The 27146-nt window shown below is 61.9% G+C and overlaps 3 protein-coding genes across 10 annotated transcripts; 1 reads left to right on the top strand and 2 right to left on the bottom strand.

Annotated features, from left to right (window-relative positions):
- Positions 1 to 260: 260 nt before the first annotated feature.
- Positions 261 to 5602, bottom strand: LOC104365562 (mitochondrial chaperone BCS1). 4 transcript variants are annotated; one of them, XM_042783771.1, is made up of 9 exons: positions 5549 to 5567; positions 5046 to 5119; positions 3968 to 4344; positions 3554 to 3693; positions 3244 to 3438; positions 2782 to 2845; positions 2226 to 2395; positions 1648 to 1765; positions 261 to 960 (listed from the first exon to the last, which is right to left on the bottom strand). In XM_042783771.1, exons 3-9 carry the CDS (start codon positions 4285 to 4287, stop codon positions 708 to 710), a joined length of 1260 nt encoding a protein of 419 aa, XP_042639705.1. In that variant the 5' UTR covers positions 4288 to 4344; positions 5046 to 5119; positions 5549 to 5567; the 3' UTR covers positions 261 to 707. The 4 variants fall into 4 exon arrangements, with proteins under 4 accessions (XP_042639705.1, XP_032840796.2, XP_032840787.2 ...); XM_032984905.2 differs by lacking the exon at positions 5046 to 5119 and having other exon boundaries at positions 5549 to 5602; XM_032984896.2 differs by lacking the exon at positions 5549 to 5567 and having other exon boundaries at positions 5046 to 5160.
- Positions 5603 to 15884, top strand: ZNF142 (zinc finger protein 142). Of its 3 annotated transcripts, none has more exons than XM_032985256.2 (8): positions 5603 to 6491; positions 7082 to 7720; positions 7978 to 8238; positions 8718 to 9530; positions 9796 to 9973; positions 10670 to 13895; positions 14801 to 14906; positions 15270 to 15884. In XM_032985256.2, exons 1-8 carry the CDS (start codon positions 6209 to 6211, stop codon positions 15767 to 15769), a joined length of 6006 nt encoding a protein of 2001 aa, XP_032841147.2. In that variant the 5' UTR covers positions 5603 to 6208; the 3' UTR covers positions 15770 to 15884. The 3 variants fall into 3 exon arrangements, with proteins under 3 accessions (XP_032841147.2, XP_032841138.2, XP_032841155.2); XM_032985247.2 differs by having other exon boundaries at positions 7975 to 8238; XM_032985264.2 differs by having other exon boundaries at positions 7975 to 8238; positions 15244 to 15386.
- A 117-nt stretch (positions 15885 to 16001) lies between these two features.
- On the bottom strand, positions 16002 to 26397 carry PLCD4 (phospholipase C delta 4). Of its 3 annotated transcripts, none has more exons than XM_042783768.1 (16): positions 26362 to 26397; positions 23546 to 23598; positions 23049 to 23207; positions 22328 to 22556; positions 21956 to 22085; positions 20994 to 21225; positions 20391 to 20592; positions 19932 to 20076; positions 19305 to 19457; positions 18796 to 18936; positions 18283 to 18439; positions 17766 to 17882; positions 17297 to 17577; positions 17019 to 17154; positions 16776 to 16925; positions 16002 to 16645 (listed from the first exon to the last, which is right to left on the bottom strand). In XM_042783768.1, the coding sequence occupies exons 2-16, from the start codon at positions 23568 to 23570 to the stop codon at positions 16539 to 16541; spliced, it is 2364 nt and encodes a 787-aa protein (XP_042639702.1). In that variant the 5' UTR covers positions 23571 to 23598; positions 26362 to 26397; the 3' UTR covers positions 16002 to 16538. The 3 variants fall into 3 exon arrangements, with proteins under 3 accessions (XP_042639702.1, XP_042639703.1, XP_032841190.2); XM_042783769.1 differs by having other exon boundaries at positions 17297 to 17475; positions 26362 to 26380; XM_032985299.2 differs by lacking the exons at positions 23049 to 23207; positions 23546 to 23598; positions 26362 to 26397 and having other exon boundaries at positions 21956 to 22096; positions 22328 to 22740.
- Between the last annotated feature and the right edge of the window lie 749 nt (positions 26398 to 27146).

Genomic DNA, 27146 nt, shown 5'->3' with positions numbered 1-27146 from the left:
GTTCCAGGGCCCTACATTTCTGGCAAGAGGGATGGTCATACCCACTCAGGAATGATGTCCAAGCAGATCTGTGATTTGGCATCGCAACCCAGCGGAGCCACAGCTGTGACACCAGCCTGCAGCCAGAGGGACAAGGAGCTGTCTCTTGGGAGCTGCTTTTTCCTGAAACACCCTAGATTTGCAGTACTGGCCATGCCAGGCCCTGGTCAGGAGGGCTCCGGACCAGCAGTGGGGCAGCTAACATACAAAGGGACCAGAGAGCCAAGAGCAGTGTTATGCATTTCACAAAGGATATTCACAAATCAGTGAAGACCGTTGTCTCTTCGAAGACCAGCAGCTCTTGCAGCACTCCAGTGTTCTGCCCCCAGGGATATGCCCTTCTGGGACACCCTCAGGCTGCTCCGCAAGGAAAGGGATTCACATCCTTGGCAGCTTACGGCAATCCCATCCCAACGTGAGGCACACATTGGCGAGTGGGGCCGGTGCAGTAGCACCCGAGTCTGGGGAGCAGCAAGAGCCGATTCCCTCTCCCTGCTGCAAGGCTGGCAGCTCTGACTCTCCACGTGTTTCAAGAAAAAGCCGAGACCTTGATGAGGAGAGGTGAACAGAGACCTGGCCTGCGTGGCTGGGCAGCTCCGTGGCATCCCCAGGATGGTCACGTCCTTGTCCCAGTCCTCTCAGAGTGGCAGGGGAAAGCTGGCCTCTGGTCACAGCAGGATGGAGCGTATGTTTGAAATTGCTCCTTCAGGGTCTGTCTTGTAGAGCATGAAGTGGCCCTGCACCTGGGCAGCGCTGATCTGTTTGGAGACTGCCAGCGCCTGCTCCGCAAACCGCTCGGCTGCAGCCGGGGGCTGCTCAGGGTAGAAGCGCTGGAACATGCAGGCAAGCTGCCAGCGGGAGCAGTGGCCCACGTACTGCTTGAGATCCACGCGGCCGGGACGCACCAGGGCTGGGTCCAGCCTGTCGAGGGGCACAGGGGGGCCTTGAAAACTTGATCGAAGTGTTCACTGCAGGATGGGTCCTGCAGGAAGCCCTCCCCCCCGACGCTAGCACAGCCAGCATCCTATCCGCAAGGTGCTCTGCACTGTGAGATGGTAAAGCTGGGGAAGAGGTTTGTCCCTAGGGGGTTGAGGGGGGAAATCAACCCAAAAGAAGCAAGAGAGCTGGGGAAGGGCTGGGTCTGGAGGAGGACGAGCGTGTCCTGCGAAACAGCTCTGCCCACCTCTGTCCCATGAGCAATCTTTGAACAACCCCCTAGGCCAGCACAGCCTGGAGTGAGCCAAGCCTGCCATGGGGCAGCGTCTGGCCCAGCCAGCACCCTGCCCACCCAACGGGCTGCACATGGGGCCGGCCTTTCACTCGCAGCACGGCCACAACCCCAAAACCTGCAGATCCCCATGGGCAGGAAGGTGGTACCACTCCTGAAGGGCACAACCATGGTCTGAACAGCAAGGAAGCATCCGAGGCTCCAGCAAAAGGGATCCTGATTAGCAATCAAGGGATTTGCATCCCAAGGGAGGATTCGGGAAACCTGAACCCCCAGTCTTCACGCTGCAGGATGCAAACAGCTCTCCATAAAGCATGTCAAAAGGGAGCAAGTCTTTCCTGTGCTACCCTCCCTGTTCCCTCCCAGAGAGCAGCTCTGACCTGTCCACGTAGTTGGTGGTCATGAAGACAATCCTGGCCTCTGTGGAGGCCACACCATCCAGCGCGTTGAGGAGGCCGCTGAAGGTCAGGCGCCCCATGCCTTGGTACACAGCCGGGTCTGGGGACAGAGGTGTCTGAGATCATATCCGCTGGCCACTAACCCCACGCAAACTTGTGGGCCACCTCCCTATCACCCGAGGCTTAAGCCAGGCTCCCTGCTCTCTCCTTGCCCAGAGGCTGACCTTCTGCCTCTGCCTGGCTGGCAGCACATTCACCTCCTGCCCACCTGCAACCCTGGGAACCCAAAAACAGAATGAGGGGGAAAGCCACCTCCTCCCTCATGCTGAAAATAGATGGGCAGGAGAAGTGTCTTTGCCTGAGGATAAAGGACCCAAAATTTCCCTTTATATAGCCTAGCCAAAACTGGGCAAGGTACAGCTTGGGCCCCAAGCCCCCAGAGAGCTGCCCACTCCTGGTCTCTGCTGTTGCAGCAGAGCAGCCCAGAGTCCAAACCTTTCCCCAGCACAGCTGGCAAACGTCCCTCCCGCTGCTGGCAGAGGAACAGGGGCACCACTCACTCTCAGCAGCGAGGTCCCGGCTGACGAAGGCAGCATCCACATCCTCCAGCAGGATGATGCTCTGCTGCGGTGCCACGCTCAGGAGGTGATTGAGCCGGTCATCGGAGAGGCTGCGGTCGCTGAGGCTCAGCAGGCAGATACTGTACTGCAGCTCCCCGGCCAGGGCTGTGCTGGGAAGGGCACAAACCACAGCAGTGAATCACAGTGAGAAAGCCCAGAGCAGAGGAAGAACCAGATCTCCCTGCCCAGCAGCAGGGAAGAGGGCAGAGGCACCTTTCCCTGGTGGGGATCAGATATGGGGGGCGGGTGGGAGCCCCTGCTCAGCCCGCTGGGGCCACGCAGTGCTGTGCAAAGCATGGGTGCAAAGGGCTCCTCACGGTGCCAGCAGCATAAACACTTACACCAGGCACCGCACAGGAGGCACAGCCCACTCCTGCATTTCAAATCCAAACTCATTTCAAATGCAAACTCATCCACACCCTCTCAGCAGAGGCTGCTGTGCCCCAGAGCAGGCAGCGGGCAAGAAAGGTGCTGTTAGCCAGCCGGCAATACTCACATGAAGCTGCTTTTCCCACAGCCGGGAGGACCATACAGCAGGTAGCCTCTTCGGTAGGGGATCCCTAGGAAGACAGTGTCCTTTTAGAAACCAGCTCGTTTGCTCTGAGCACTCTCCCACAGAGCAGAGGGGCTGTGCTGAGCACGCATAAAGGCTACAGCAGGGGAAGGCAAGCAGCAGGGCAAAAAATCTCTCTGCAGCCATCTCCAGAGGGGACCAGGGGCATCCTATCCCACCCCACAGCAGCGTTGCAGGAGCAATGAGCCCCGTGGCTTATCACGGTTTCCAGGATTGGATTGAAGCGAGGGGAGTTTGTCCCTTTGCAGTCTCAGGCCTGACCTCAGCACTTGGGCTTGCTCGTTTGCGGGATGTGCCCAAGGTGGTGCCCCACAGCTGTGGCTGCGGGGATGGGCAAGGAGCCACGCTGGGCACGGTACAGAGGATGCCACACCAGAGCCTTGCCTCTCTCGCTGTACCACTTGGGGTTGTCGATGAACTCCTTCACGTCCTGGACCAGCCTCTCTGACACACCTTCCTCCAGCACCACGGAGCTGAGTGGCCGCCGCCGGCGGGGGAAGCCGAACGGCCGCCATTCTGCTCCCATGGCCGTGTACATGATCGTCCTCCCCTCCTGCTGCTGCAGCGCCAGCTCCCGGGCTGCAGAGAGAGGCAGAGGGCACAGCTGGCAGGGAAAAGGATCTCCCGTGAAGCCCTGAGCATCTCCAGGGAGCAGGCTGTTCCCAGCAGGATCCCACGCGGCTCCCCTACAGACCTTCCCGGAGGATATTGAAGAAGATCTCCCGGTCAGTGCCCAGTGCAGTGAAGGTGACCGACTCCCAGGGGGTCCCTGTGTGCAGGTCGATCATCTGCTTCTCCCGGTTGCGCTCGATGCGAATCCACTTCCTGCGATACCTGGGGTGGGAAGACAGGGTTGGGGGATGGTGGTCCAACACCATTCAGCTGCACCCAGCCCAGTTCGTCCATCAAGGAGAACACTCATCTTGAATAAAGAAATCACCTCACACTGGTGAACAGACTCTTCTCACTACTCTCAAGCTCCTGCCCTGATCCAGACCCAAGGAAGAGGCAGGATCCTCTTGACTACCTCCATGGGCCCCTCAGGTTGGAGCTTCCTTGCTAAAACAAGAGTCAGTCCCCAGAATGCCTTCCCCCTGCCCTCCCTTACCAGATGAAATGGTTCCCAGGGCTGGGGACAAAGTCAAACTTGGTGCTGACGCGCCCACTTTCATGTTGCAGGTACGACGTCTCGACGCTGAGGTGCTGCGTGTGCTTGGCGTGGTGGGAGATCCAGTTCAGCAGCCAGTGGTAGCTCTTATCCTTGCTGGGCACCTCCAAGGTGATCATATAATGGCGCCTGAAAGCCACCAGCCCAAACTGGGCCCCTTTCCGGGCTAACGCCAGGGCTGTGCCCACCCCGACAAGGCCGAACCCAGCCCCAAAGTACGGGTTGTCCTTCAGCGCTAAGACAAAGTCAGAAAAGGGCATTGCGGAAGGTTAAGTGGCTCCTTTCCCCAGCATCGTCTCTGCGCTCTGGAAACAAACCTGCATGGAAAGAGGAGGACTGAATGGCAGCAGGGGACACAACAGATTGCCTGCAGTTGCCTGGTCTTTACGGTGGCCAGTTCCCAAGGCAAAAGGCAGCCCGGCGTGTTTGGATCCCCCACACCCATGCTTATCTTATTTCTGGGGGTTCAGACAGCCACTGGCCGCAGCAGCCTCCTCCCTCTCTGCAGCCCCTGGGGGAAACAGGCAGGAGGGGCCAGGAGCTAGACACTCTCAGACCAGCAAAGGAGCATCTGCTGCCTCTTCAGCCATGACAAGCCCAGTGTTTTACAGAGTTTTATTCTTCAAGCAGCTAGAAGTCACTGACCGCTGCAGTTATTTAGGGTTTATTGTTTGAAAAGCTGAAGTGCATCCCCAGGCTGAGCCGAGGTTCTTTGCTGCTGGAAGTGGGCGCACGAAGCAGCATCTCCGCATCTGGATAAAGGGCGCCAGCCTGAAGTTTCTCCAGCCCCCTCAGCAGGTGCCCGCCAGACACAGGGGATGTGAGGGAGCCTCCCCCCCGACAGACTGACGGACACGCTCTGCTTCCTCGCGCAGGATCCCACCTCCCCCCAGAACACACTCCAACCCCACAGCGAGGACCCTTCCCGGGGCAGGGCGTCCTCTCCCCCCAACAAAGGCCTCGGGTCCACGGCGGGGTCCCGGGCCCGCCCCCCGCCAGCCCAGCAGCAGGAGCCCACCTTCTTCTGCAGGAGGCCCGGCTCCACACTGGCTGTCCCCACAGCAGGGCCCACTCCCCGTCGGCCCCACGGAGCTTGGGGGGGGGGGGGGGGGGAAGGTGAGGAAGGGGGGGGGAAGGTGAGGAAGGGGGGGGGAAGGTGAGGAAGGGGGGGGGAAGGTGAGGAAGGGGGGGAGAAGGTGAGGAAGGGGGGGGGAAGGTGAGGAAGGGGGGGGGGAAGGTGAGGAAGGGGGGGGGGAAGGTGAGGAAGGGGGGGGAAGGTGAGGAGGGGGGGAAGGTGAGGAGGGGGGGGGAAGGTGAGGAGGGGGGGAAGGTGAGGAGGGGGGGGGGAAGGTGAGGAGGGGGGGGGGAAGGTGAGGAGGGGGGGGAAGGTGAGGAGGGGGGGGGGAAGGTGAGGAGGGGGGGGAAGGTGAGGAGGGGGGGGGGGGAAGGTGAGGGGGGGGGGGGGGAAGGTGAGGAAGTGGGGGGGCGGCCCCCGCTCCCCTCAGCCCCGGCCCCGCTCACCGCCGCGCCGTTCTAGCCCGCGCCGCGCCGCTTCTCTATGGCCGCAGCCCTCACTTCCGCCCGGCGCCGCTTCCGCCCGGCTGCCGGCTCGCACCATCGAGCGGGGGCCGGCAGCCGGGCAGAGCGGCCGCGCGAGTTGCACAAAGGGCGACGCTCCCTCCCGCCCGGCGTGCACCACCGAGATGCGCCGGGGTTACCGGGGCCCGGACTGAGCCTCCGGCGGCGGGGACGGGCCGGGGCTGCGGTGCGAGGGGGCCGGGGCGGCCCCCGGCCTGTGCGGGGACTCGCGGTGGGCCCCTCCTGGCTGGAGGCCGGGCCTGGGTCTGGAGGTTGGGCTCGGATTTGGGCCCGCCCGGGCCCGGGTCTGGGCCCCGGGAGCCAGCGCTGGCCGTTGGTCTCAGGGAGAGGCCCCCGGGCGCCCTTGCGCCCCCCGTCTCCCCCGCAGCAGTGGGGTGTGCGGCAGCCTGCTCGGGGCACAGCAGAAGGGAGCCAGTGTCGAGATACCCTGGTTCATACCCTTGCCTGCAGACAGGCAGCAGGCAGCCCCCCAAAATCCTGTAGTACCCCCGGACTGCTGAGTTCCTCCATCGCGTAAAGCACTTTCTTCTGTTTTGGAGCGAGAGACCCCCCTGCCCAGCACCAAGCCGGTGCCAGGGGGCAATGAGCGCAGAAGTGGCTGTGTCTGAAGGTGCCAGCAGGGAGATGGAGGCCCTGTGCTCGGAGCTGCTCCTGCCCACACCGGGAGAGGCAGGAGCGGTGGGAAGCCCTGGTGTGGCCAGCACCGGCCTGGCTGGGACTCCCCGGCTAACTGCCAGCCAGGACTTGCTGCTGGCAGAGGCGTCCGTGCCCGGGGAAGGGGCTCACGCTGAAGGAAACAACGTGGAAATATTCATCGAGGCAGTGGCTGGCAACGTGACACTGAGCAACGCGGCCAGCGCCACAGGTATGGGGTGCAGGGAGGGCAGCGTGGGCCCCATGACGCGCAACAGAGGGAAGGAGGGCTCTTGTCCCCTCCAGCCAGCGCCCTGGGGACAGCACAGTGCCCTCATGCCTCGGATCCCGTGTGCATCGTGAGGCTGGCGCCACCGTTCAGTGCAAGCCCGGCATGAGTGGGGTGTGTGGCTTGAGGAGGGGTGGCTGTGGGAGCTGTGTGCTGGCTGGGGGGGGTTGCTCCAGGTCGTCGGTAGGGACCAGGCAGAGATCTCCACCCCAAACTGCTGCCCCTCGGGCACGCTTCTCACATGTGCCCAGCGTGGGCACATCCTGCTAGGTTCGGGGCCAAAGCAGCCTCGCATCACTGCGTGCCACGAAGCTGCCAAGGGAAGCACGTGGTCCCCTGAGTGGTGGTGTCCCCTCTCTTGTGGGAGGGGTCCTGGGATACCCCCAGCAGTGGGGAGGGCTGCAGTTCTCCAAACTGTAGTTTGTGGCAACAGGGGTTTATCCTCCTTGTCTGGAGCTGGAGCTGAGCTGCCAGCCCCAAGCTCTGGGCCTGGTGAAAGCCCTTTCTTAACGCTCACCCGTCGCTCTCTGCAGAGGTGTTGGTCAAAGTGGTGGAGCTGTATTTCTGCGAGAGGTGCGGCCAGAGCTTCCCGGAGGCCTCCCTGCTGTCCCAGCACCAGTGCCTGCTGCTTGCCCCCCCGGGGCACCTGGAGCTTCCCGGGGCACTGTTGGCTTCTGCCAGCGAGGGTCAGAGTGAGCCAGGGGGCCCGGAGCTGCCCCGAGCCGGCGCGCAGGAGGGCTCAGCTCCCGAGCGCCTGCTGTGCCCTGTCTGCAGGGAAGCCTTCCTGCAGCCCGGCGAACTCAAGGAGCACTTCAAGACCCACCGCACCCCGCTGGGAGCCCTGCCCTGCCCTGAGAAGGGCTGCTGCTTCGCCACGGAGGACCGCAAGCAGCTGCGTGGCCACCTGCGCCGCCTGCACGGGGCCTCCCCCGTCTCCTGTGCCTACCGGGCCTGCCCGCTGCTCTTCCCCAGCCGCCCGGCCATGGAGCGGCACCACCGTGCCCACTTCCCCTTCCACTGTGGCCACTGCGACTTTGTCACGGCCAACGCCAAGCTCTTCTGGCAGCACAGGAAGGGCCATGCTGTGGAGCCCCACGCCGAGCCGCCGGCGACAGGCAGCCCCCCTGACTCAGCCCCCCATGGCCTCCAGCAGCGCTGCATCCTGCCGTCAGGTATGGCTGGGGGGGGGCCTGCGGGTGCTGCGGGAGGGGCTGACTGTGTCAATGCATCCCAGTTACAACTGGGAGGAGTAGGGGGGTGAGGCTGTGCTGCCAGAAAGCCAGGAAGCCCTGCATTCCTGCCGCCCTGTGGCACGGTTTGTGACCCCCCCATCTCAGCCAGGAGGTTTTTTTTGCATGTGTGTGGGTGACGGGGCTTGCCTCCCTCTTGCCTAGAGCGTGATGATCTCTGTCTTTCCCCACTGAAGCAGCAGAAGAAAGGCAGGAGGAGGCAGGGAATTACCACCCTCGCTGGGGAGCCACCCCAGCAGAAGCCAGGCCAGCAAAGCCCGCAGGAACTGAGGAGGGCTCCTTGGAGGGTCGGAAAGCATCAGCTGGAGAAGAGGACTCGGACAGCGGTGGGGACGAGTCGCCGGAGGAGGATGGCGAGAGCCCCTGCGAAGGCGAGGCCAAAGAGGACAGGAAGGCAGCTCCTGAGAAAGCCAGAGTGCCACGGGCACAGCACTTCAAAGGTAGGATGCGGGGCTGAGCCAGGAGCTGCTCGGGCTTTGTGTTATGAATAATCAGCGCAGCCTCAAGACTGGCAGGGCTGGTGGGGCCGGGAGGTCCTGTGCTGCCCAGTCGCCCCACATCTCCTGCGTGTACCGGTGCACTGTTTCCCCTGCCTGCTGCACAAGCAAACACGTCCCTTCTTTTGCCCATCCATGACGGCTGCCAGGCTCAGGCCAAAGCAGGCAAAAGCCTGCCTGGCTTTGGGGATCAGGGGCGCATGGGCACGCCTGGTTTAGGCTGTGCTTTGTCAGTGTTGAGCTGTAAAGAGCTCACCTGAACCATGCTGGTGGCTTGGGGTGGGGACAGCCCCTCCAAGTAGATGGCTGCTGTGTGTGACTGTGTATGTGTCTAAGCCCTCGCTGTGGCACAGCTGGATCGGGGAGAGAACATCTGCCTGTGCTCTTCCCTGCCGACAGCTCCCCCTCCTCTGCTTTCACAGGGGATGTCGCGGAGGGCTCCGAGTACCTCTACAAAACCCACATGTGCCCCGAATGCAAGCGGTGCTTCAAGAAGCGGACGCACCTGGTGGAGCACCTCCACCTGCACTTCCCTGACCCCAGCCTGCAGTGCCCCAACTGCCACAAGTACTTCACCAGCAAAAGCAAGCTGAAAATCCACATGATGCGGGAGACGGGCGAGAAGGCCCATCGCTGCCCGCTCTGCCACTACAGCTCGGTGGAGAAGAACGCCCTCAACCGCCACATGGCCAGCATGCACGAGGACATCTCCAACTTCTACTCCGATGTTTACTCCTGCCCTGTCTGTGAGGAGAAGTTTCAGCTCAGCCAGGCCCTCAAAGAGCACTTGAAGACTCACAAAGCCGAGCCCAAGAGGCTGAGCTGCTTCCAGGGGGGCTGTGACTACTGCGCGGAGGACCGGAAGGAGTTTGTCCGTCACCTCAAGGATGCTCATGGCATCAAGGCAGTGGAATGCAAGTACTATGCCTGCTCACTGCTCTTCGGCACGGCTGAGGACATGGAGGCTCACCGGAAAACCCACTACGCCTTCCACTGCCAGCAGTGTGACTTCATCTGCTCCAACAAGCACGTTTTCCGCAAGCACAAGAAGCAGGGACACCCCGGCAGCGAGCAGCTCCAATGCAGCTTCTGCCCCTACATCACTTTCAACCCCGTGGAGTTTCACGACCACGTGGGCAAGATGCATGCCAACGAGAAGATCCACAAGTGCACTGAGTGCGCCTTCGCCACCGCGCACAAGAGGGTGCTCATCCGGCACATGCTGCTGCACACTGGTGGGTGTCTGCCGTGGGAGTCCCGAGAGCTGAGCCAGGACGGAGGGGTCCTGTCCTGGCTCTGGGTGGGCAGGGAGGACTGGGTCAGGGCTCCTGGGTTCCATCACCGGCTCTGCCACCCTAGTGTCACTTGGCTGAAGTTGTGGTGCGCCCCCATCCCTGCTGTTACCCCCAGCTCCTGCCGATCTGCTTTCCCCGCGGGGGGAGGCAAACCGTGTTGCTTTATCTGGCTGTCATGCTGAGGGCGTTCCTGTGTTGTGTGTAGGAGAGAAACCTCACAAGTGCGAGCTCTGCAACTTCACGTGCCGGGATGTGAGCTACCTGTCCAAGCACATGCTGACCCACTCCAACGACAAGAACTTCATGTGCACCGAGTGCGGGTACATCACCAAGTGGAAGCACTACCTGAACGTCCACATGCGCAAGCACACTGGAGATCTCCGGTATGACCCCCGGCTCCCCTGGCCTGGCTCCATAGTCAGGGCTCCCCAAATCCTGCTCTGGGGGTCTGCTGCTCCGGACTGCGTTGAGTGCTGGACTCTCTCATGCCTGGGGGATGGCTACAGCCTGCTCTGTCTGGCACGTAAGAAATGTGGTCTTTGAGCTTGCAGGTCGTGGCCAGCATGGTGCTGTGGAGGCAAAGCTATTTTTGGTGTCTCCGTGCCACCAAGGAGGTGTATTACCACATCAGTGCAGCTCTGAGCTTGGGTTCATGGGCTCTGCTGATGTTCATGGGCCAAGGCCAGCTTGGGCATGTCAGGACTCTGCCAAACTGTTTTTCACCTCTGTATTATCACCTCCTTAGGGTCTAGTCTGCCTCCGGGGATGCTGGAGGTGCTACTGGTGTGACACATGTATGTGGGGGTGACTTGGTCACTGTATAGAATACTTAGGGAATCTATCTGCTGTCCCCAGGCTTGGGGTGGGTATAAAGCACCAGCAGTGCCAAGAGCTGCGGCAGGGAGAAAGTGCCTCTGGTGGTAAGAGCTGCCTGGACAGCAAAGATCAGATCTGGCAAACCAAACAGCTACCCTTTCCCCCCTGTGTCTGGGAAGGGGAAAGCAGAGCTCAGCGTGCCTGACACGGCTCAGCCTGCCCCGGTTCCTCATGCTGCCTGACCGATTCTGCTTTCCCCGCAGGTACCAATGCAACCAGTGCTCGTACCGATGTCACCGTGCTGACCAGCTGAGCAGCCACAAGCTGCGGCACCAGGGAAAAAGTCTGATCTGTGAGGTGTGTGGCTTCGCCTGCAAGCGCAAGTACGAGCTGCAGAAGCACATGCAGGCGAAGCACTCGCAGAACTACCAGGTGCCCGTCTTCCAGTGCCAGTACTGCACCTACCAGACCAAGTACAAGCAGGCACTGCTGAACCACGAGAACTGCAAGCACACCAAGCAGAAGGAGTTTCGCTGTGCCCTCTGCTCCTACTGCACCTTCAGCAACACCAGCCTCTTCTTCCACAAGCGCAAGATTCACGGCTACGTCCCCGGTGATAAGGACTGGCTGGAAAACTACGCCAGCAAGGAGCTGGAGATCAGCTCGTCTGAGGCGCTCTTCGGCTGTGAGCTCGGCTCAGCCCTGCGTGTGGATGCTGGCTCCCCCCTTGCCGCCAAGGAGCAGTGGGCAAAGGCAAAGCCTTCCCAGCTGGAGTCCCGGGGGCAAGAGGGCTACCAGCAGGCATTTGTGGTGCCTCTCCTTGGGCAGGATCCCGCTCCACAGGAGAGCAGCAGCGAGGTGGAGAGAGGTGTGGGCGAGGGGGAGCAGAGCTGTCCCGCCGCTGGCAATGCCCTGGGAGATGATTCCGTGCAAGGAGACAGTGTTGCAGGCTCAACTGAGATCGCTGCTTCTGGGGATGGGGCAGAGAGCTGCACCTTGCACTTAGAGGCACTGAATGTCTCGTCTGAGCCCCTCCTGGAGCATTTGACTGGAGAAGCCTGTGCGGCACAGCCAGAGAGTGTGGAAATGCTGCCCTGCAAGGAGCCTTCCACAGCCTGTGAGATGCTGGGGTCCCGGGATGACCTTGGCTTGGAGGACAATGACAATGCACTTGAAGACATCCCAGACTTTGAGGAAGAGGAGGCAGATGTACGGGAGGATGAGGCGGTGAGGCTGGAGGGCAGTGTAGTGGCAGGAGACAGCCAGGGAAAAGATGACCTAAGGCAGGCCACGGGCCACCTTGAGGGGTCATGCTCGGACCACCACAAGCTGATGACAGACACTGAGGTGAGAGAGGCCAGCCAAGCCGAGCTGCCAGAGGCCTGGCTCAGCGTGCTGAAGACAGCTGAGCAGAGCCACCCGCCTGTCCCGGAGGACGTGGCCACCTCCAGTGACAATGTCAGGAGTGGCTCGGAGTCGGTGCTGAAGGCTCTGCGGAAGCAGGACAAGGAGCAGGCGGAGACGCTGGTGCTGGAGGGCAGGGTGCAGATGCTGGTGGTGCAGTCAGAGAGCCAGATCTTTAAGTGTGAGAAGTGCTCATACATCACGCGGAAGGAGAAGTCCATGTCCCTGCACTCTAAAGCCAGCTGCCAGAGCCGACGAGCCCCGCTCGTGTGCCGGGAGTGCGGCGCCAGCTTTAAGCAGCAAAGGGGGCTCAACACCCACCTCCTCAAAAAGTGCCCGGTCCTCCTGAAGAAGAACAAGATCCTCAAACCAGCTGGTCAGGAGCCATCTGGGTTGTGCCAACCTGATGACCAGCCTGGTGATAATGGTACAGAAACAGCAGAGAGCGAGAAGGGAGGCTCGGAGGAGTCTGGGCATGCAGAGAGCCCTTGGGAAGCTGAACTGCTGCCTGATAAAACGCAGGGGAGTTTGGCTAGGGAATGGGCATCGGGCTGCCTTGCCCCTGAGAAATCGCTGCCGGGTGACAGCACGGAGGTGACAGAAGAACCTCCCCAGCAAGGAGATGGGGCTGAGCCAGGTGGAGCTGTTTGTTCCCCCCTGCCTGGGAAGCCCTCGGAGAAATACCGGCTGGAGGGAGGGAAGCTTCACTGCAATGCCTGCTCCTTCGTGTGCTCCCGTGTCTCCACCATCACCTCCCACGTGGAGGACGGGTGCCGGAGCCTGGAGCAGTTCTGGTGTTCCCTGTGCCCTGAGGCTTTCCGTTCCCGGCGGGCCCTCAAGAGCCACTGCGCCGAGAAGCACGTGGTGCACCTCGAGGAGGACGGACCCCAAAGCACCGAGCTCCCCCAGGGGGACCCAGCCAGCGTTGAAACGGGCCAGCCCAGCGGGCTCCCGCTGGCTGCGGCCCCCCCAAAAGCCACCCTGCCCAAGAGGAGGCGTTTCTCCTGCCCCACCTGCCCCTTCACCTGCCACCAGGAGCGAGCCCTGAAGACGCACAAGAAGCGGGGCTGCGTGGCGCTGGGCGAGTTCCGCTGCGCCTCCTGCCCCTTCACCTCCAAGGCGGCCAAAGCCCTGCGCCTGCACCGCAAGCTGCACCGCAAGCGCTACAGCAAGCGCCCGCAGCTGCAGTGCCGCCAGTGCGAGTTCACCTGCAAGCAGGCCCGCTGCCTGCGGCAGCACGTCCGCATCAAGCACGAGGGGGTGAAGCCGCACAAGTGCCGCTACTGCGAGTTCAGCACCACGCGGCGCTACCGCCTGGAGGCCCACCAGTCCCTGCACACCGGCGTGGGGCGCATCGCCTGCGGCATCTGCAGCCAGACCTTCGGCACCAACTCTAAGCTGCGCATCCACCGCCTGCGGGTGCATGAGAAGACGCCCACCCACTTCTGCCCGCTCTGCGACTACAGCAGCTACCTGCAGAACGACATCACCCGCCACGTCAACAGCTGCCACCGCGGCGAGCTCAACTTCGGCTGTTCCCGCTGCGAGGCCCGCTTCAGCTCCGAGACGGCCCTCAAGCAGCACGTCCTGCGGCGGCACGAGGAGAAGGTGTCCCACGGCTGCCCACGCTGCGGCTTCGTGTGCCACAGCGAGGCCACGCTCAAGTGCCACGTGCAGAAGCAGCATCCGCACCTGGAGTGCAGCACCTGCAAGGAGACCTTCGCCACCCGGGAGGCTCTGGAGGAGCACAAGACGCAGCATTTCAGTCACCGCTGTGAGCTGTGCAGCTTTGCAGCCAAGGAGCGGCAGCAGCTGGTGCGGCATTACGTGGAGAGCCATGAGCCAGCCACCCCCCAGGACAAACCCCTGCGGTGCCCCTTCTGCGACTTCGCCTGCTGTCACCAGCTCGTCTTCGACCAGCACATGAAGGGCCATGGGGGCACCCGCGTCTACAAGTGCTCCGATTGCGAGTACACCACCAAGAACAGGCAGAAGATCACGTGGCACATCCGCATCCACACCGGCGAGAAGCCCTACAAGTGCCACCTCTGTAAATATGCCTGTGCCGACCCCTCGCGTCTCAAGGTGAGAGCCCTGCTTGGGGAGATACATCTGCATCTACCTGGGTTGGGGGGATCCAGACACAGGGATTTGGGAAAGAAGAAGAAACTCCCAAGGGGAAGTTTTGTCCTCTGTCCTCTTCTGTGACTCGCAGAGGAATAGGAGGAGAACAAATAAAACTCATGTAGGTACAATATGTTTCTTCCCTGCTCCCTACTGTTGCAGGTTAAGGGGGATCTGTAGCAAAGCAAGGAGGTGGGCAGCTGTCTGAGTTCGCTCCTCTTCCCAGTGACATCACTGGTGTCCTCTGGGTGCAGCCTTGCACCGCTCGAAGCCAAGTTTGTCTGCCTGATGGATTGCAACATGCTGTGTGGCAGCAGTTAAGACACGGTGCAGGGAAAGCTCAGCTTCCCTGCAAGCAGAGCCAGACTCCTCCCTCGTGTCTGTAGGTGATTAGCATCCTCATGCATGCTAAACGGCCTTTCCTAGAACAGGAGGGTCAGGCATGGGGTAATGGAGAGGAAAAGTGGTCTGGTTTTGCTAAAAGAAATATTGACTTTTTTTAATGGCCAGGCTGAGCTGGAGCCCTCTGGGGCCGCCTGGGCGAGGCTGCGCAACGTGCTCAGCTCAGGGCTAGCTCTGCTGGGCTGGGTTTTAACCCGGACTTTGCCCTAAATACCAAAACTGAGGAAAAAAGCCTGTGCCATCCACAGGCTGGGACAGAGCAAGCTCGGCTGTCGTGAGCGTCTCATCCTGACCCCGCTGTGGATTTCCCCCCTGCCCAAGCAAGTAGACAGCCCTCCTTGCCCCACACAGTTTGAGATGTCAAAGCTGTCTTGGAGCCCCTCGCTGGCACCCCAGAGCCCTGCACGTTCCCAGCGCAGGGGATGTGGCCTCATCCTGACCCTGCCCTCTTGCCCTCTGCCCAGTACCACATGCGGATCCACAGGGAGGAGCGGAAATACCTCTGCCCAGACTGCGGCTACAAGTGCAAGTGGGTGAACCAGCTCAAGTACCACATGACAAAGCACACGGGTGAGTGCTGCCCACCGGGGATGGGGCACCAGGGAGGGTGTTGGGACTGTGGGAACCCCAGCTCCACGTTTCCTTCGCTACCAGTGGCCCAGCTGGAGGCAGGGCGGGACCACCAGCGGTTGGGGGGGGGGGTGGGCAGCATGTTCTCCTGTGCTGGTGGGTTGGGGACAGTGGCCCGGGGGTAGTATGGACCCCAAAGTCCCATCTGGTGCCTTGGAAAGGGGGGTGGGGGGTCTCGGGGTGCCTGCTGACATGGAGCGTTTAGGGAGGAGTCTGTGCTCTGTTACAGGGATGACAAGAGCTGTGGGATGGAGGGCATCGTCCCCCCCCATCCCAGTGCCATCTCCTTCCCTGTTGCCACAGGTCTGAAGCCGTACCGCTGCGACGAGTGCGAGTACCGCACCAACCGGGCAGACGCCCTGCGGGTGCACAAGGAGACGCGGCACCGGGAGGCCCGCTCCTTCATCTGCGAGCAGTGCGGCAAGGCCTTCAAGACCCGCTTCCTCCTCAAGACCCACCTGAAGAAGCACAGCGAGGAGAAGCCCTACGTCTGCAACGCCTGCGGGCGGGCTTTCCGCTGGGCGGCCGGCCTGCGCCACCACTACCTGACCCACACCAACGAGCACCCCTTCTTCTGCCGCTACTGCCCCTACAAGGCCAAGCAGAAGTTCCAGGTCATCAAACACATCCAGCGGCATCACCCCGAGCGTGGGGCTGGCGACCCCAGCCAGGGGGTGGGCAAGGACCCCAGCACTCCCACCATCCACCTCCACGCTGTGCAGAGGGAGAACCGAGCCGAGGGGTCCCCCGGGACAGAGCGGGAAGGAGGGTGCCCCGTGGAGAAGGACGGTGCTTCACAGTGAGGCCGAATCCTGACAGCTTTAAGGCCCTGGTGGCACAGGCCTGCTGCAGAGATCTATGTGTGTGTATAGGCATATCTGTATATGGGTTGTAAAATATGCGGCTGTATAAAAGGAATCTCTCGGCTCCTTTTAATACTGTTTCTTAGGGCTATTTGGAGCCCTGTCTGAGAGAGCACAAACATAAGCCCAGCTCCCTGTCTCTCCCCAGCACCACTGTACCCAGACCCGAGCCTGCCTGTCACTGAACAATTTATTAGGTTGCTTACAGAGAAAGGATGTGGCAAGGGTTAGTACTGGGTGCTGGCCAGGAGCAGCCCGGGGGGGCTGTAGGGGCTAGGGGCTGCGATGGGGCTCTGTAGGGTCACGGGGCACTGCAGACAGATTCTTCTCCCAGCTCTGCCCAGCATCGGGGTTTGCTCAGCTCCAGCCTTGCTCACCTGGGGGGACCAGCCCCTGCAGCAGAGCCGGGGACCGTGCACCATCTCTCCTCTTCCTGTGGGCCAGGGCAAGATGAATGTGGGGGGCGCCGGGGCCTGCACCAGCACAGACCCCACATTCGTGGGTGGGAGGCAGCATACAGAACCTGGGGAGGGGAGGTCAGTGCCTTTTCCCAGCCCTCAGAGGCTACTGAAAAGGGGAGCACGGCAGCAACAATGACACGGGGATGACACAAACGGCTTAACAAGAGGGAGATGCGGTTGGCTCCTCTGCCCCAGCCCCTTGGAGCCGACTCTGTGGCTTCCATCTGGGTCCTGCTCTCCACATAACCTCAGTCCTGCTCAGGGCCGGGCGGGTCGGTGATGCGGATGTGGACAAAGAGCGAAGAGGGTGGAATGCTGGTGCCATCCTTGGAGAGGAGATGGATGTGGCGGTATCCTGCAGGGGAGACAGTGAGGCTCTGGCTGACCACTGCCCCCCACCCTGCTCTCGAGCACCCAGCTGAGCCCCGGACAGCCTTGCAGGGCTGCCCTAGGGCCCCGCTACCACCAGGCAGCGGCCCCCTCACCAGGTTTGATGTTGGCAAAGGCTAGGGTGAACTGGCCCACAAAGTCGTTCCTGGAAGTCTTGTCGTAATCTTCCACCACGAAGCGGACGAGGGCCAGCTCGGGCACGTGGAGCTGGAACTGGAGTGTCTCGTCCCAGCGGGGGTTAAACCCTGGGAAGGGAGAGTGGGTGCTGGGAGGGTGAGGAGGGGCAGGGGTGGGCTGCCTGGGCACAGCGGTGTCCCCGATACCACTGTGGGACTCACCGTTGTTCTCGATGTACTTTGTCTCCTGGCGTGCCTGGTCGGCGGGGACCCCGTGGATCTCCACGCGCACCAGTGGGTCGATGACAGCTCCGTCCTTGCTGTTGGCCACTTTGGGCAGCTGCTGCCCACTGATCACCTGCGAGAAGGGGCAGGGACCCCATCAGCCGAACTGATCTGCCAGGAGGCTGCTCAGCTCCAGCACACTGCCCGACCATGTCCCCACCCACATGGGGCCGACACTGGACATGGCTCCCCGGGGCCTCTCCGCAGCTCCATACCTGGATTGTCAGGGTGATGGGGCCAGGACCCTCCCGGCTGCCAGGGTCACTGGGGTTGAAGAGCGTCTCCTCATCCCTCATGAAGGGTGGTTTGAGCACATAGCCGCAGCCGCCATTCTGGCTGAAGAGCCCATCACACAGGTCCATCTCTGTGCCGGCTGTCTGGAAGTTCAGGGCCACTGGGAGAAGGTGGCAGGGAAAGGGTTGAGGGCAGCTTGGAGGCACCGTGCCCTGCTTGGAGCTGAGAACCAGCCCGTCCCCGTGGCCAGAGAGATGCAGAGCTGCACAGGGGGGACAAGGCGCCAATGCCCGGGTACCCCCAGGCTCCCCAGGGCAGAGCAAGAGCCTGCAGCCAGACCTGGCTCGAGCTGGGGTTGTAGCTGGCACCAACACGGGTGTTGACGGTGCCATTTGGCACAGGATCCAGGACATCTCCCCAGCCCACAGCCCTGACGCCCCCCAGCCATACCGATCTGGCACCCCACGTTCCACATCTCCTGGGGGCTGTAGTTGGAGGAGTCGGTCCGCATCCCGCTGGGGTAGATGCGTGTCAGCTGCCAGGCGTTGTGGCGGACAAACTCATTCCCTAGGGATGGGGTGTGAGGGCCACTCGTGGGGTCATTCCCTGGCCTGCACAGCCACCCACAACATGTGCTACCCATCCACCTATCCATCCAAACATCCACCCATCCACCTACTCACTCACTTACTTATCCAAACATCCATCCATCCATCCATCCATCCATCCATCCATCCACCCGCCCACCAATTCTCATCCCTCTCCTCTCCCAGGAACCCAAGTATCCTGCCTTGCTTTCTAAGCCAATAACCACCCCCCCTTACCCACCAGAGCCCCTCTAGACCCCCTTTATGCCAGACAGGGAGGGGGCCCCGGTGTCTGGAGGCTCTAGCCTTATGCCTAAGCAAGCCACCTGCCCCCTCCACCCTGGCCTGGTCTCCTAGTGCCACTGCCCCTTATGTCTCACCCGCGTCCTTGATGAGCTTCCTGGCCTTGGCCTCAGAGAGCGAGGAGATCTCGGAGGGCCGGGAGTGGCTGCGGGCCTCCTGGAAGCCCCGGAAGGACACGTTCTTGCAGTAGATGACACAGTCGGACAACGCCTGTGCCAGGCTCTCCTTGTCCTTCTGCAAGGCAGAGCCGTGTTGGGTCCTTCCCGATGGGAGCACCGGCCCCAGCATTCACCCAGTAGAGCCCAGGGCAGCCAAGAGCAGCCAGAGATGTGCTGGGGGTGGCAGCATCCCCAACACGGGCAGCCTTTCTGCCAGGAATGGAGCAAACAGGGAATCCCCAACAGGGTGCCACCACAGGGATGCTGTGCAAAGAGGGGGCTGTCATGGCCAGGGGCAGAAAGGACTGTCCGCCCGCTTGGTGATGGCCCTGCAGTGTCTGCCTCTCCTCTTGGCACTGGGATGTCGCCATGGTCCATAGTTGTGTCTGGGGTCTCAGCACTCCTGGCCAGTCCCCAGCCCAGGCCACCCACCTTCGTCCTCCGCCTCTCCTCCTCTGCCTCTGCCCCATTGTCATCATCGGATACATCATGAGCCCCGTCCCCTGGCCCATCCAGCGTGTCCTCCAGCCGCCCAATCTTCTTCCCCTTCAACAGGATCTTGTGCTTCAGCTCCTGTAGGGTTGGGGATAGAGAGGTAGGCACCTTGGGGTGCCCATTTCCTCCATGGCACTTGCTGTCTTCTCAGAGCCTCGCACTTTGGGGGGCCAGCACCACCAGCTCCCTTCAGCACCCAGGAGGGGACAGGGTAGGAGTGCTCTGCCCTGCTGTCTGGCTCTGTGGGACAGGGGGAGACAACCTTGGGGACAGCTTTGGGACCCTAGTGAACATGAGGACACGGTATCTCCAGGGTTCCTGAGTGCTCCAGCGGAGCAGGACGATGCTGGGACAGGGTTCAGCTTTCCTCTGGACAGCAGAGCCACTGCCTCACCCCACTCCCAGGCAGGACAGCGATGCCCAGCATGACCGTGCTCTGTCCCTACCTCTGGGGATGGGAGCTGGGTGGGGACGTGCCCATCAGTGGTGGTGGTGAGGAGCTGTTCTCCCAGGATGTCCTTGAGCTGCTGGGCCAGGACCTCCTGCTGTTCCATGCTGCAGTGGTTCTCCAGGGACAGGATCACCGGGTAGTCTGAGGTCTGGGGAGCAATGAGCACAGCTGGAGATCAGCCTTGGTGGGGTTGGGGAGCTCTCTCCCCTCTGGTCAGTGCCAGGAAGGAGCCCACTGTGTGCCCCTGTATCCCCTTGAGACGTTCACACCCCTTCAGCATTCCCCCGTATCTCATCTCACCCCTGTACCCGGCAGCATTCCCCAGGCCCCATGTCACCCCTGCGCCCCCAGCAGACGGTGCCTGCATGAGCCCCTGTCCCCTGGCAAGGCATGGCACAGGGCTGTGACCCAGACCCCCCAGTGCTGTCCCCCCCAGGAAGGGACACAGCCACCCTCCTCACCCATGGTGGGGTCAGACCTGCTGCAGCACCAGGCACATGAGCCCCACCACCACTCCCCCCCAGACACCCATCAGTGCCCTGAATTGCAGCCACATCCCCCCCACACACACACCCGCTGGGGGCCACCCATGACACCCAGCACCCAGTGAAGGGTGCCCTACCTTGAAGGCGTACTTCCCCAGGGTGCTCACCACCTCCCGGAAGGGAATCTTGGAGGTGAAGGTGTGGCCGTGGTACACCATGGGCTCCCCATTCGGCCCGTCCCAGCAATCCACCTCCAAGCACCGGCAGCCCCGTTTCAGAGCCCTACGGGTGGGTTGTCACCCCTGGGACCCTGCGCCCGGCCAGAGCACCAGCCCCCCTGTCCTCCCCTCTGCCTGTGGATGTCACTACTTCAGGGACCAGGGGACAACCACCGAGGGTAGGGATGCTGCATGCATGCAGGGCAGGTAGAGCTGGGCTCAGCATCCCGCTTGCTGAGCACCACATGGCATGGTCACAGGGGTGCTGGACCATGGAGGAGGCAAAGGAGCTTCTGGGTTTGCCCCATGGAGATGCTTGGGGCACAGCACTGGGGCAGGAGGGTGGTGGCGTCAGCCAGGAGGGAGCAGCCCCTTTACCTGATGTAGCCCTCGATGCTGCTCTGGCCCCGGATCTGGTCCTCTATCAGGTAGGTGTTGTGGGAGGAGGAGATGAAGTAGTGGCAGAGCGGCTGGCTCATGTCTTGCCACAGCGCCTGGTGCCGGGGGTTGAAGATGGAGCCCTCCGGGGAGCAGAGGTACATGAGGAACCCGTCGACACTCAGCACGTGGCGAGCCCGGGCTGCAGATGGAGGGGGAGGTTCAGCAACAGCCAGGGACCCGGAGGGGACAGGATGGGGGCAAATGGGGCCGCTGGTGGCTTCTGGCATCCCCAACTGGGTTGGCATGGCTGCTTCCAGAGGCTGGGGCACAGGGAGAGGTGCCCCAGGGCAGTAACACTGGGAAGGTGGGCCCCGGACCCCAAAGCCAGAGCTTGCACCCCATGGCTGGCCAACCTTCTACACCAAAATGGTCCAGGAACGGACCAAAAAAAAAGGGGAACTTCACACAGACCACACTGTGGTGAGTCTTCCCTGCTGTGCCCACCTGCAGCAGGATGGGGCTGGGGTTGCCCGTGCTGTGGGTCTCAGCCCCCTCCTTCCCTCCGTGCAGAGCACAGCCAGTGTCTGGGCTGGCTCTCACCTGTCTCCGATGGTTCATACTTGTCGATGAGCTCCATGGCCAACTCCTCTGTGCCCTCATCCTCCAGCTGCTCCTGCTGCAGGAAATCCACCAGCTCCAGCAGCGTCAGCTTCTTCCCATCCTCGGAGTAGTCCTGAAAGAGGCTCAGCACCTCCTCGCGCTGCGTGAGGGCCTTGTAGAAGAGCACAAACTCCTCCCCTTCCAGTGTCCCTGACTCAGACTTGTCGGCATCCTGCAAAGGAGCTCACTCAGCACCCAGCCAGGGCAAAATGGGGTGTCCTGGACACCCCCATGGGGCTGGGGGGTGGATTTTCCCCAGGGCACAGAGACTCCACACCAGCGACAGTGGGAGGCATCAATAGATGTGTGAATGGTTGGATGGATGGACTGGCAGATGTAGGACTCGTTGGGTGGACTGATAGATGGGTGGGTCCATGGATGGAGAGATGGACTAACAGGTGGAAGGATGGATGGGTGGATGGTTACATGGATGGATGGATGGATGGATGGATGGATGGATGGATGGATGGATGGATGGATGGATGGATGGATGGATGGATGGATGGATGGATGGATGGATGGATGGATGAACAGCTGGCTGGCTGGTTGGCTTGATGGATAAATAAACAGACGGCTGGTTAGCTGGGTGGACAGATAAGCAGCTTGATAGACAAATAAATGTGAGGAACAGCTGTCTTGGCTGGTTGGGTTGACAGATAAATGAACAAATGGATGTTTGTCTGGGTAAACAGGTAGTTGAGTGAACAAATAAATGGATGGCTGAGTGGGTGGTGGATGGATGGATGGATGGATGGATGGATGGATGGATGGATGGATGGATGGATGGATTGACGGACAGAAGAAAGTGACCCCACATCCTCCTGCAGGGAGGTGTTGTGCAGCTTGTCCCAGCCCCTTTATCCCCTCCCCAGCCCCTCCAGGCCCTCAGGCACAGTGCTTACCTGGAAGAGCCGCAGAGCATGATCCTCATTCATATCCACATTCATCATCTTGAGGAGACGCTGCACCTCCTTGAAATTCATGCGCCCATCCTTATTCTTGTCGGCTTTCTGGAACCAGTCACGAATCCACGTGCGAGAAACCAGAGCAGATGTTAAGGCAAAGGACCTTGGCTAAGAGAGATGGAGCTGGGGAGCATTAGAAAGCTTTTTTTTCCTTTTTCTGGTGGCTTTCCCTGCCCTGATGCAGATGGTGAGACCCAGAAGAGCTAAGCACATGCTGGGGCAAGACTGGAGATGCAGGGCCCAGGAGATGGATGGAGATGGGGGAAGGACGGGGTGTGGAGGGCAGAACGGTGCCCACAGGAAGGATATTGGTCTATCTTCTCCCTTTGGTCCATGCTGGTGGCCACCTCGATGAGCTGGCGCAGGCCCTGGACCCAGCACTGTGCCTCCTCTGCCGAGCCAGCAATGAGGTCCAGGTTGCCCCGGCGGCCGTAGAAGACAATGGTGAAGCAGCGCTCGGGGGGGAACTCCTCGGCCAGGCTCTGCAGCACCTCGGACTGGTGCCCTTCCCGCACTGTCTCCACATCGCTGATGGAGACTGGGACAGAGGGAGGGGAGGCCTGTCTGTGGGGGACAAGGACCGCAGAGCAGGGGGCACTGCCCACAGACATCTGTCCTTCCAGCCATCCCTTCTTCTATTCATCCACCCACCCACCCACCCACGAAGATACCCATCTACCCATCCATCCATCCATCCATCCATCCATCCATCCATCCATCCATCCATCCATCCATCCATCCATCCATCCATCCATCCATCCATCCACTTATCCATCTGTGCCTCTGTCTGTCTGCCTACTCCTCTGCTGGCATGTCAGAGCTTCCACTTGTATCAGCTGCAATTTCTACTCAGCCCTTGTGACCCATGGGTCCCGCTGGCTGCAGGATGCTTCAAGGAGAGGTGTGGGTGAGAAGATTGCCCCAGCACCTTTTGCAAGCATGGCTCCAAGCATCTCTCTACGTTCACATCCCTGTTCACTCTGAACCCTACTGATGGCCCCATGGCCAACACACAGCAGCCGGTACTCACAGGCAGACTCAGTTTTGCCTGTCCTCTTGGACTGGTACCAGATGGTCATGCAGTCATCCTGCAGCTTGAAGTAACGCTGCTTCTTCCAGCTCTTGGACTTGACTTTGCGCATCAGTGTCCCTTGCTGCATCTGCTCCAGCGTGTCTGTGAGCTGGATGCCTGGGGGCAGCATGGGCTGCATCACTGAGGGCAGGGGTATCCAGGCACTGGGCTCTGGTACCTTGCACCTTCTCGCCTCTGGGACCACACATGTTCCCTCAATTTGGGATGGACCCCAAACAAACTCCCTTCACCACAAGAGGGGCAGAAGATAATTCCCTGCTGACCCTTCCCATCCGCCCTCAGCACTACCAAGCCCAAATCCCAACGGCCGCAGTGGGGTAGGGATGCTCCCGGGTGCAGCAAGGTAAGCTCAACCCACAGGCCAGATTTGCCCTGGCGTAAATCCGGATGGCCTGGTGCCCTGCCCTGCCCCTCCCCTCCGCCGGGACACTCACGGGCGTTGCACAGCAGCGATGCCATGGCTCTGCCTCCTCCACGCTGGTGGTCGCTGGGGAGGGAAGAGAGAAGGCAGCTGGGGGGAGCGGGGAGGGACCCCCCCACTGCTCCCAGGTCCCGCCAGTTAGGATCTGGCCGTGCCCACGCATGTGCAAGGTGCGTGTGCCCCTGCCCGTGTGCGAGTGCACCTGCGCCTGTCTCCTGCTGGGTCATTGCTTTCCTTAAGTGTCGAGTTCACCCCGCCGTGCTCATGAAATATTAATTTGTGTTACCGGGAAGCCGGAGCTCGAAAGGTGGTGGAGGAAAACAGAAAAACTTGCATACACAGCCACCCCACAACCCGGCAGATACCAGAGCCCTGGTGCTCCCAGGTCACTGCTCCCAGGGGAGAAAGAACCCCAGTAGCTGGGAAAAATTGCCCTGGGGGGTGCATGGAAGAGCCAAGAACAAGCCCCCACCACCTGCAAAATGGCCCCCAATCGGCAAATTTGGAAGTAAGGGAGAGCTTTACTTGCTGTAAGAGCAAGGAGGGGGGTGCAGAGCAGGACCCTCAGCTCCCCCAGCCCCTTCTCCCTGGGGAACGTCAGCACCCCAAGGCTGTGACTGCACATGGGGTGTGCGCTGCCATGAGTGCAACTATAAATACAACTGGACTGACAATAAGGCTTTGATTAGGCTGTTAAGACTTAGACTGACAAATCGCTGGATGTGCCTGTCACCCGGATGCTGGAGCTGGGCTCTCAAGGAGTGGATGCTGCGGCTGGTGGGCTGGGATTTGGGTGCGGGAGGGGACCTGGGGGTCCCTAGGGGCGAAGGGCTCTGTGCTGGGACGCAGGGGTGGCAGCTGTGCCTCAGGCCCCTGACTCAGCACAGGCACCGGCGGTGCGGGGCTGGGAATAGCCGGTGCCGTCAGCGTGCAGGCAGCTGCCAAGCCCGGCTGCCAGACCCTGGTGGGCTCCGGGGCCAGAGAGTGGCCGTCCCCTGCTCGGTGTAGGGACGGGCAGAGAAGATCCTCAGCAGAGCACTGGCTGGGGCTGTGGCCCCTGCTCCCGGGGGATATGTCAGGCGTGGGGCTGGCAGTGGCCGTTTGGCTGTCCCCAATGCAAGTGGGTACTGCCTGTCCATGCTCTTGGGGACCTCACGTGTTGCTGGAGACATGGAGGGGCTGGAGTGGCACCCCAGCTGCTTCCCAGCAGTGCCCAGTGCCAGGGCTGTGGATTCCCTGCACACCGGCCCTTCTTGCAGGGTTCAGGCTGCAAGTGCAAGGGCAATGCCTGCACCCTGCTGCATCCAACATGCCAGGGGGCACCAACTCAAAGGTCCAGGGCTCAGGGTGCCCACATCCACAAACGGAAGGGTGGCACCACGCTTCTCTCAGACCCTGCAGTGGGTGCCCTGATGCTCACTGGCTTGCAGAACCACAGGAATACCCCACACCCTCCCCCAGCACGATCTCATCCCCCCTGAGCCCCATGATCTGCAGGGAACCAGGGGGGGGAAAACCCCAGTCACCCATCTGCCTGCACCCTCCTGCCTCCTGGCAGCACCCAGCCTGGCACAGCCATTTTACAGGGTCACAGCTCCAGGTGCCCACCTGTCCCATGGCCCCTGTGATGCAGTAGGCAAGGGGATGGGGATGGTTTTGGGAAGCAAGCTTGGAGGGAGAGGCACCGAGGGTGGAGAAGTGAAGAGAGACACTGGCCTGGGACAGGGATGGGCTTGGTGCTACCATCAGGTCTGTCCTCTCTGTGCCCTGCCACACGTGTGCAAGGTCGCAGCGTGCAAGGGAAGCTTCTTGCAGCCCCTGGGCCTGTAACCACACTGAGATTTTGGAACTAATCTTATCTCCCCCAGTGCCAGCTCTTCCATGCTCCAGGCACAGCCCAAGCATACCCAGCCCCGGCCCAGCCGCAGAGCTGTGCCTTCCCTGCACACACAGTGAAGAAGGGACGATCCCTTCCAGCACAGGGAAGATCCCATGAGTGCGGATGCAAGGACACAGCTGTTGGGCTCTTCCCAGCCCATGAGCGATGCCCCAAGCCTGGCACAGCAGCCCCGTGCAGCCCCCCTCGCCCCTGTCTGAGTTATACTGTTGAGGAAAGCAGGATGGGAGCCAGGGATGGAGAAACCCAACCCAAGGGGCTTCCTGCAGGGCAGCTGCCTCCTGTCAGGCATAGCCCCAGCTCGCCCAGCACACACTGAGCCACCGCAGCTTCTCTCCTGGAGGTGACAGTCCCCAGGCAGAGCTGGAGTGCCAGTGGGTGTGAGCACTCCGCAGCCGCCCCAGCGCTGAGTCCCCCCGGCACAGAATTAATTAAATGCCACCGCGGGGGTGGCCGTGCCAGAGCAGGGAGGGATGCCCTCCCCGTCCCCGGGCACCCCTCCACCCTCCTGTTGCCCCAGTGTGCACACACACCGCTCACGTCCCCAGGCTCTGCTCAGCCCCACTGCCCCACACAGCCTTCCCACCCGCCCCAGGACACGCTGCAGCACCCGGGAATGGAGCCTGACCCACGCAAGGGGACCAGCCGGCAGCTGATGGGGTCAGAGGGGTCGGGGGTGCGTGCGTGTGTGAGAAAACCGGCTCCGGGATGGAGCAGCACAACGGGGCTCGGAGGGCAAGTGACACCTTAAAGCAGAAGAAACAAAACCGTCGGCACCTCTCTCCACGCCCCCCCCCCCCCCCCCCCCCCCGCCCCGCCACTCGCCACGCCGCCCCACCTCTGGGCGCCCGGGGGTCCCAGCCCGCCCCGTCGCCGCTCCCCCCGCAAAGACGCCCGGTTTCCCCGCGAGGACCCGGCGCCCAGCCCCGTACCGCGCTCCGGTGCCGCTCCGGTGCCGCTCCGGTGCCGCTCCGCTCCGCTCCGCCGCCTGCGGCCGCAGGGGGCCGGGGCTGCCCGGGCTGCCCGCCCCTGGGCAGCGGCGGGGCGGCGAGCCCGCCCCCGGCCCCGCGGGACGCCCCCGGCCCCCGCAGCCGCCGCCTCTCAAGGTCGCCTCGGATTAAGGTCACGTCCCTCCCGGGGGTGGGGGGGGGGGGGGGAAGGCGGTGGCGGGGCAGGCAGGAGCGGCAGCACCCTACAGTGCCCCCCCCGTTTAGGGCCGAGCCTCCACTCCCACCCTCCGGCAGGGCCTGTCCCTCCCCCAGACCCCCTTGCACCCAACACAGCCTGACACTCCCCCCCTCCGCCCCAACCACAGGGCATCCCCAGCGTGTCCCTGTCCCCATGACACTGGTGGCTCACGGGCACTCCCCGTGGGAGAGACACAAGACCCAAGGAGCAGGGCACGGTTTGAGTTTACCGGGGTAAAACCCCCCCCCCCGTGGAAATCCAATTTTTTTAGTACTGGGGCACCCCGAGGTGGGTCAAGGGCTGCAGGGCAGGGTCTGAACTTCAGGTGGCTGATGCCTTAAGGCACAGCGACCCCGGGTGAGTAGGGCAGGGCTCGCAAACGTGCTGCAGGAAGGGGAGAGCGCTCGCTGCCTGCCTGCAAAGCGAAACGGAGCAGCACCAACTCCCCAAAACCCCTCCACCACATTGCCTTGAGAGACGGGGTGCCACAGGGAAGGGGCCAGCTCCCACGGGGAAAGGCTACGCGCTC

The sequence above is a fragment of the Tyto alba genome, unplaced genomic scaffold (assembly GCF_018691265.1).
Source record: "Tyto alba isolate M040663 unplaced genomic scaffold, T.alba_DEE_v4.0 Super-Scaffold_7, whole genome shotgun sequence".
NCBI classification, from domain to species: domain Eukaryota; kingdom Metazoa; phylum Chordata; class Aves; order Strigiformes; family Tytonidae; genus Tyto; species Tyto alba.
The sequence above is the reverse complement of the archived record's forward strand: the minus strand, read 5'-3'. Positions and strand labels throughout refer to the sequence as shown.